Source organism: Scyliorhinus canicula, chromosome 17 (assembly GCF_902713615.1).
Source record: "Scyliorhinus canicula chromosome 17, sScyCan1.1, whole genome shotgun sequence".
In the NCBI taxonomy this organism is placed as follows: Eukaryota; Metazoa; Chordata; class Chondrichthyes; order Carcharhiniformes; family Scyliorhinidae; genus Scyliorhinus; species Scyliorhinus canicula.
The window spans coordinates 55,342,034-55,351,536 of record NC_052162.1 but is presented as its reverse complement, the minus strand read 5'-3'; the positions used below and the strand labels follow the sequence as shown (position 1 = coordinate 55,351,536).

The window sequence follows — 9,503 nt, the reverse complement described above, 5'->3', positions numbered from 1 at the left end:
CCCTTTAACCTTACTTTTTAGGACACTACGGGCAATTTAGCATGGCCAATTCACCTAACCAGCACATCTTTGGACTGTGGGAGGAAACCGGAGCACCCGGAGGAAACCCACGCACACACGGGGAGGACGTGCAGACTCCACACAGACAGTGACCCAGCCGGGAATCAAACCTGGGACCCTGGAGCTGTGAAGCATTTATGCTAACCACCATGCTAATACACCCTGTCTCACTCTGTAGATGTTGGTCTGTGGAAAGAGGTGGGGTGTGAGTGCCTCATCCCTTTTTTATAGTGAGATACCACCCCTGAGTATCCTGACTGCTCATTGGTCATGTCCTATTCTATGTTCATTAGCTGCATGTTTGCATATCGTGACAAAGGTTAATACAAATCATTGATCTCTTCTCACATTTGGGAATTAGGGTGGAGAGTACTGTACCGTGAAAGCCTGTCAAACCATTTTTTATGACACTTCACAGACTTCCAGGTGTCAGTAACCTTTGCAGCCAGAATGAATCCATGTTTCTCATTTGCATGATGTATGCTAGGTTACAGCCCCTGTTCCATTAGAGAGCCTGCTCCTCAACTTGTGGCTCCAATTCAGTCGCACATTCCTGATCTTTGGAAACTTGGTGCAGGAGGGTTGGGTGCTGGGAACATCAGGCACCTCTCCTGGGTCTGCTGCTGGGCCTGGGCAAGGAACCAGTTTAGATGCAGTCTGTGGGGTTGATCACATAGTTCTCTGCTGCTTTTTTTCAGCTTTGGCTGCACTTGGGTGGTCCTAGAGAAGGGGCATGTGATTTATCCAGTATGCTTGAGACTTCGGAGACCAGTGGACACCTCAGGGCCTGAAAGTGTATAGTAAATTCAGAAGATTCAGTGCTTATTTCAGATCCAGTGTAAATTCAGCGTTAATTATTTTTTTTGTCTTTTGAGGTTTGTTAGGTACGTCCTTCCAAAAAAGAGCCCTTTTGTTTTGTTTTTAATGTCTCCTTAAGGATGCAATTAATGTGAGAGCTGTCACCAGCAGAAAAATGTTAGTGACTAGATTTACGAAATCAACAAGTTTTGCTGACTCCTTAAAATATAATCAGTTGTTTATTTTGAGACAGGAAAATATGTCATATTTAAATTGTGACCTGCTCTGCCGAGTAGCAATCCTGCCAACCTATTGCTGCGTATCACTCAGGAGGGCAACAGTGCTGCAGGGAAAGTGGTGACATGGTGGTATTGTCACTGGACGAGTAAACCTGGGGACCTGGGTTCAATACCCACCAGAGCATAGAACATAGAACATTACAGCGCAAGGCAGATGGTGAACAATAGAACATTACAGCGCAGTACAGGCCCTTCGGCCCTCGATGTTGTGCCAACCTGTGAAACCAATCTAAAGCCCATTTACACTATTCCATTATCATCCGTATGTTTATCCAATGACCATTTAAATGCCCTTAATATTGGCAAGTCCACTCCTGTTGCAGCCAGGGCATTCGACGCCCCTACTACTCTCTGAGTAAAGAACCTACCTCTGACATCTGTCCTATGTCTATCTCCCCTCAAATTGAATTCAACAGCAATCTGGATTAAAACTCCAATAATGATCGTGTTTAAAAACTCACCTTGTGTCGCTTAAGGAAAGAAAATGTGATATATTTACCTGGCCTTCGTGTGACTGCAGTCCCAATGTGGTTGCCTTTTAAATGGCCCAGCCAGCCATGCCACACTGTCAGTTTAAGGGCAAATGGGGCCCAGCCCGTAACGCCCACTGACATCCCATCAATGAAGAGGACGGGCGGGGAGGCGGCGCTGCTGCTGCTCTTGTCCTGCCTTAGTGGGAGGGTCGAACTCGTTGGCGTTGGCTGATTGAAGCAATGTCGCCGAGGTGAAGGCACCGAAGGCTTGTGGACGAAATTAGAACAAGCCGGGGCCGGGAGCCGCGCTTGGGGAGATTCCTATGGAAAGACCGACGCCGAGAGGGAGAGGGAAGTCCGTGATAATATCCTTTTAAACTGGGCAGATCAGCGGCGGGGTGCAGCATAGGGAGGGCCGGCATCTTGGCAACCGAGAAACACAATTTAAAAACAATCCCCGGGGCCGGCTCGAGGAGCAGAGGCAGCTCCAGCCCCAGTGCCGGGGCCGGGATCCCGGATCCCGCTGCTGGCTGTCACCAAACGGCGCCAAAGCGCTCCTTGCACCACTGCAACTTGTCCAACCTCGCAGCCTTGTAAGACGTACAGTGACTGCTCTGTTAACTGTACAGTTAGTTCATCTTATATGTGTGTGATTATTTTTGATCAGGATTTATTTCGGTGGTTTCTGGAAACGCTGTGCTCTCCCTGTATGCAGAAAATGTGTGTTGCTGAATTTGGTACTCCGCAGTCTGCCCCTTTTCGCTTTGCTTTTTAACCACCGAAAGAAAATTGATGCCCACTACATAATAATCGCTCGTTGTTTAAAACTCTCCAACTTTTGCAAATTTTTTTTTAAAAAATGTGTTGATAGGTCACACAGTTGAGCCTCATCCTGGCCTCATCTGATGTCAGTCCGTGCAGTTGGAATCGCGGAATAGCAAACGGGAGTGGGATTTCTGATTATTTATTTTTGCTGCCTTTTTCCAGCCCAGGATCAGCTAACTCGCAGACCTCCTGGCCTGTGTAGAGCTTAATGTAACCTCACACGTAATACGTTTGATAACTAGCTGGAATGCATGTTTACAATGGACAGACATCCTGATGCAAATAACAAAATGGGCCATGCATTTATCCGTGTCTTTAATAAAAATTCAATCTAAATGTTCGGAATCAAAGATTCCAATTGTTGATGTGTAAGTACCAGTGAGTGAATAGTATGGAAATGTATTTAAATGTATTCGATCACACAGCTTTAAAATGAAAATTAAGTATTTTAGTAGATTTACCAGATGTGATCTTGAAACAAAAATGTACTTGTACCCCAAAATGTAAGCTCCTTATTTATTAATTGGTATAGAGAAGATGTTATGTAATTGCCTTGCTTTTCACAACTGCTTTACGCTAGTGGATCTGCTGCGGTGTTGTTCATGGTACAAACCCACAGAAAGAAGTGGTCGAAGGTGCCAGCAGGGCAGAAGTAGGGTAAGCAGTGACAGTCTCAGATGATAGCCAGTTACACGTTATGCACGTGAACAGGATACAGTCCCGTACCTTAAACTGAGGTAGCCGCTTTTTGGTTTTGCAGTATTTGGTTATTCTTAACTGCAAAACTGACGCTGGGTATCAACGCACTGATTGCAAAGTCAAGACTAAGTTAAACAGATGAAATGTGTACAATTTTTTTGTCATCCTTTTGGTGATGAGGGGTTGACTTTATGATGAATTAATTTCTTATGAATCTGAGATCATATTGATCCCTGCTAAGTTGTTGATGGATAATACCTAGTGGTTAGCAGACACCAATAAGAGAATTGGTAGAAATATTACCTTGCACAATGCTTTTTGGACAGTGATCCGAATTGAGTCGAACTAATTATAACTTTCTATGTACCAACTCACTGGCAGTACACTCCAAATAAAATTGGAGGGAATTAAAGATATTCATCCAGCTAACCAGCAACTATTGCTTTATTTTGATCAATGTCTTCTGTTGGGTATACGTTCAGCATCACCAGTCACGGTTCTATTATGAAGACTGCCTTCTTCATTCAATGTGATAGCATGGGTTAGAAGCCATACCAATACACCTTGTAGTTGTTGAAATGGATTATATGATCTCACAGGTGCTTCTCATTTAGACATTGGAGCAAATACAGTCAAGGACATCTAAATTAATCTCATGGGTCAGAAATATAGACTACAAAAATAGGTTATAGAATTGCTAGAAAAGTCAGCATTTGGGATATCTTCATATCTTCAAGGGGTGAATGCATAAGTAAGTTGAGTGCTAATAATTTTGCAGGCATATATTTGACAGTTGAGATCACAGGCTCCAGTTCAGGGGAGAATATTGAACAATTTAGATTTTGGTATATTTGCCATCATTTGATGAATATATGTAATGTATTGCCTGTGAAAAATAAAAAATTACATCAAATTCGGGAGGATAGATATTTGACAAGAGGAACGGGGGTAGGAGTTATGGTGGTGTTCATTATTTTTTGAGCTTTGGTTTATCCAATGGTCTCCTCCATGATTGAGGTACCTTTTCTATTATTTTCTAAGTTTTACTAAGACGATGCATATATTTTACATTTGCATTCCCTGTACAATACTTGGCAGTATTCACCACGCCAAATTTTAGTGAATGGACATCTAATTAGCTTCTCGATGCAAATTTTGAAGCTGGTTACCAGCCTGGAAAGCAATGGTTCAGTGATGGCACTCTCCACCTCTTAAGTCAGATGGTGTTGGGATTAAATCTCACTGAATACATACTCTAAGTTGACACTCTTGTGTAATAATTGAGCGAATGGTGTGATGTCTGAGGTATTTTTCGGGCAAGACATTAAACTGAAGCTTTGTCTGCCAGCTCAATTGAGAAGCACAATTCAAAAAAATTGCAGGGAGTTCTCCTGGTAGCCTGACCATCCTTTACCCCTCAATCAGTACCAACAAGGGAATACTTGGTCATTTATTCAATTATCGTTTGTGCAACCAAGTGAGAGAAAAGTCATGTACAAATTTAAAAGTGCAAATTTTTCCTACTACTAGTTAGGATTTTAATTTCTCTCAGACTATCCAGGAGTGAAAGAGGATATAGTTTGTTTTTACTTGTTAGTAGCTATTTTGTAATTCTATTAAATAGATGTCAGAATGTTGCAAGTAATTTTAAAAACAATAATCTTCTACGTTTACTGTTATTCGTGTGTACAGACTGGTCGTATTATTAATTTCTATGACTTGATCTTATTTCTCGGCAACTGGTGGGAACATTTTGTATTGTGCTACAGGAGTTAAACTAATTGGAGAGAGGCAACAAATGGCATGAATTGAGGAAACATTGTTGAAAATGTTACTACCTAGTTTAAGAAAATAAATTGATTTAAACAATACATTATTTTATTAACTGAATTACAATTGATCTTTTAACAAGGGAATTATAACAATGAACATATCAAAGCAAATTTCTGTAAACTCTGGTTGGTATATATGAGATAGAAAAAAGTTAAATTTTTATGTATACTTGTTGATTTTGGCAAATTCATGTTAACATAATTGTATTTGAAGTGTGTTTTTTAGAAAAAAAAACTTCCTTCAGAAATTGTGGAAAACTTCAGTGATCCTATTTGTAATAATTCAGTTGATACACTGTTCCAGAAGCATGAAAGCATTGTGCAATGTTATGTGCAATATGTTCCGCTGTCCTTGATACAGTAGTCGCAAAGACCAACTCCTACCAATTAAACTGCTACCAATTGAACCTAAATTTAACTGACTCTTAGATTGCACATCAGAACGCAAGCCTTTTTATAGTGGTGATAAATAATGCGTAGAGTATTCGGAAGCCAACAGGGACCCCAACCTGACCGGAGAAAAAGCCATTTTCCTACCTTTGACTGGGAATAGGCTTAAATTGCTCTCTGTATATTATGATACTGAAAGTATTTTTAAGGCGAAACCCATCCACATTATTGAAAATTACTTTTTCAAGGAAAGAAGAGGAAACAATACTGCTGTGGGGGGGAGTGAGGGGTGTGCTTGATTATGGGGGGAATGCATAGGTTAAGTATGTCTGTGCGTAGCATTTTGAATATCAACAAAATAAATCGCAGGTATTGCAATCAAGCTTAATATTGGATAAATCAGAACAGAAAATAACTTGTTAATATTTTAATGCAAATCTTGTTTAAACAGATTTGAGATTCACTATTATTGCAGAATGAGGGGAAAGCATCAAGAAGGTTACTAATGCATTTTTAAAAATCTCTGAAAATTGTTTGCATTCAAAATACACATTTGATAGGGAGATCCAGTCATTTTTGGGGAAAGGAGTGAAATCCTCGATTTTGGATCCAGGTTGAGGCGATGAAAAGGTTTTAAACTAGTTGGGCAGCACAGCACAGTGGTTAGCACAGTTGCTTCACAACCCCTAGGGTCCCAGGTTCGATTCCCAGCTTGGGACACTGTCTGTGCGGAGTCTACACGTTCTCCCCGTGTGTGCGTGGGTTTCCTCCGGGTGCTCCTGTTTCCTCCCACAGTCCAAAGATGTGCAGGTTAGGTGGATTGGCCATGCTAAATTGCCCTTAGTGTCCAAAAAGGTTAGGTGGGGTTACAGGGATAGGTTGGAAGTATGGCCTTAAATGGGGTGCTCTTTCCAAGGGCCGGTGCAAACGCGATGGGTCGAATGGCCTCTTTCTGCACTGTAAATTCTATGATTCTATATGATAGGAAAAACAGCAATATATTTTAATAAATAAGATATTGTGCCCTTTTTCAGACATATAGTTGACTCTATCAAAGTAAAGTCGCCATAGTCACAGATGACCATAAGTCTGCTTTCCCCTTTTTGAGGGGAGAGCTGACTGGTGATGATTTAACCTGGGGAGTCACCAGACCTCAACTGAGGGGCAAGGCTGAGAAGGCAGGAACTCGGCGGAATTCAACCCGTACTGTTGGCCTGCACTCTGCATCACAAACCAACTGTCCAGCCAAATGAGCTAAACCGGCTCCCTATCTCAATCATACTGTATCATACTCCTTTCGTTATTACAGACATCCTCTGACTTGCCTAAGCAGCAGCATGACAAATGCACTTTACTAAATAGAAAGTCAGAAAACCTAATTGACTTGTGACTTTAGTTTAAATTTATTCTGATTACCTAGATTTGTCTATTTGAACCAGAAAATCATGGTGACATTTAAAACTCATACAATGCTGTTCTATACATTTGGGGCAGCATGGTGGCACAGTGGTTAGCACTGCTGTCTACGGCGTTGAGGACCCGGCTTCGAACCCCGGCCCTGAGTCACTGTGTGTGGAGTTTGCATATTCTCCCCGTGTCTGCGTGGGTTTCACCCCCACAACCCAAAGATGTGCAGGGTGGGTGGATTGGCTATGCTAAATTGCCCCTTAATTGGAAAAATAAATAATTGGGTACTGTGAATTTATTAAAAAAAGAAAATTCTGTTCTATACATTTAACCTGGTATATTATGATACGTTCCATATTTTCAGTACCAAGTGAGGATCCAAACTGGAAAAGGCTTTATTTGTGGCCCTTTTTTAATATTGTGTTCTGACTTTTCATTGGCTATTTGAATATGTCTAACAGTTTTCATTACATCACTTTGCCAGCTTTATTATACAGAAACATACATAGAAAATAGAAGCAGGAGGAGGCCATTTGGCCCTTCACGCCTGCTGTGCCATTCATTATGATCATGGCTGATCATCAAATTCAATACCCTGATCTCACCTCTTTCCCCCCCCCCCCCCCCCCATATCCATTTAGCCCAAAGAGCTGACCTAATTCCTTCTTGAAATTACACTACGTTTTTGCCTCATCTACTTTCTGTGGTAGTGAGTTCCACATATTCACCGTTCTCTGGGTGAAGAAATTTCTGCTCACCTCAGTCCCAAAAGATTTACCCAGTATCTGCTAGCTATGACCCCTACTTCTAGAGTCCCCCACCATTCTTTCTGAATCTACTCTGTCTAATTCTGTTAGCATTTTATACATTTCTATGTGATCTCCTCACACTCTTCCAAACTCCAATGAATATAATCCTAAGCGACTTAGTCTCTCCTCATGTGACAATCCCACCATCCCAGGAATCAGCTTGGCTGCACTCCCTCCATGTCAAGAGCATCCTTCCTCACATAAGGACACCAAAACTGCACACAATACTCCAGGTGTGGCCTCACCAATGCCGTATACAATTGCAGTAACGCATTCCTATATCTAAACTATGAAGGCCAAATTTGGAGATACTAAATTTAGTTCCCTCGTCCAAATCATTAATATATAATGCCAACAGTTGGAGTTTCTCGCACAGATCCCTGCAGTACCTCACTAGTCACAGCCAGCCAATTGGAAAAAAATATATTTATTCCAACTTTTTGCATCCTGTCTGCTAACCAGCTTTCTGTCCATCTCAAAACACTATCCATAATCCTATAAATTTAGTATGTGCAAATTTGGAGATGACATCAAGTTGGTGGGAAGGTGAACTGTGAGAAGGATGCAGAGATGCTTCAGCAGGATTTAGACAGGCTGAGTGCCTTTTAACTTTGCATAGTAATCTGCTATGTGAGACCTTGTCGAAAGTCTAAATAAACTTTCCAGGGCTGGTTTAGCTCACTCGGCTAAATCGCTGGCTTTTAAAGCAGACCAAGCAGGCCAGCAGCACGGTTCGATTCCCGTACCAGCCTCCCCGGACAGGCGCCGGAATGTGGCGACTAGGGGCTTTTCACAGTAACTTCATTGAAGCCTACTCGTGACAATAAGCGATTTTCATTTCATTTTCCAAACCACATCCACCAGTTCTCCCTTTTACTGGTTACAGCTTCAAAGAATTCTAGTAGATTTGTCAAGCATGATTTCCCTTTCATAAATCCATGCTGACCTTGTCTGATTATACCACTTCTTTCCAAATGCTATGCTATGAAATCCTTGATAATGGACTGTAGCAACTTCCCGACTACTTGCGTTAATCTGTAGTTCCATGTATTCTCACTACTTCCTTTTTGAATAGCGATGTTATATTAGTTCCAATCTGTAGGAACCATTCTAGAGACCAAAGAATTGTGGAAAATGACCGTCAATGGATCTAGTATTTCTAGTATTCTAGGATGAAGATTATCAGGCCTTCGAAATGTATCCTTCTTTAATCACATTAATTTCTTCAAAACCGTTTCTCTACTATTACTAACTTCCTTCAGCTCCTCACTAAACCTCAAAACTTCCGGTACATCATTCATGTCTTCCTTTATGAATTCTCCCATTTCTGACTGTTAAGGGAGGGACCTGCATTAGTATTTTTACATACCTATAGCCAATTCATGTGGAGATTAGGACCCGAGTCTCAGAATCAATTACCCTCGCTATCCACCATAATAAAGATATTTATCATATGGTGGCTCATCCCCAAGGGTTCTGTGACAACTAGATTGCCAACTAATCCTTTCTCATTGCACAACACCCAATCCAAGGTGGCCTGTTCCCTTGTTGGTTCCTCAGTGTATTGGTCCAGAAATTCTTCCTCTATTGCACTGTGACTAATTTGACCAATCTATATGCAGATTAAAGTCACCATGATCACAAATGTTCCTTTATCACATGCATCTCTGATTTCCTGCCTAATCCTATTCCCAACATGTATATCACCGCTACAAATGTTTGTTTGTACCGTGAGGTTTCTTAACACAATTCCATACAGATTCCACATCTTCTGTGCTAATCTCTTTCCTCAATATTGTATCAATATTTACTTTTATCAACAATGCAACTCCATCTTTTCTTTTCTGTCTCTCCTTCCTAAAAACTGAATAGCCCTCAATGTTTAGTTCCCATCCTTGGGCATCTTGGAGC

At 41.3% G+C, this 9,503-nt stretch overlaps 1 protein-coding gene across 2 annotated transcripts in view; it reads left to right on the top strand.

Moving 5' to 3' along the window:
• Positions 1–1,809: 1,809 nt before the first annotated feature.
• ocrl (OCRL inositol polyphosphate-5-phosphatase) overlaps positions 1,810–9,503 on the top strand; it is a 120,508-nt gene continuing 112,814 nt past the window's right edge. For both annotated transcript variants that reach the window (XM_038776189.1, XM_038776188.1), the window contains exon 1: positions 1,810–1,995. In XM_038776189.1, coding sequence (XP_038632117.1) covers positions 1,954–1,995 — 42 coding nt within the window. In that variant the 5' untranslated portion in view covers positions 1,810–1,953. The remainder of the gene's footprint in view (positions 1,996–9,503) is intronic.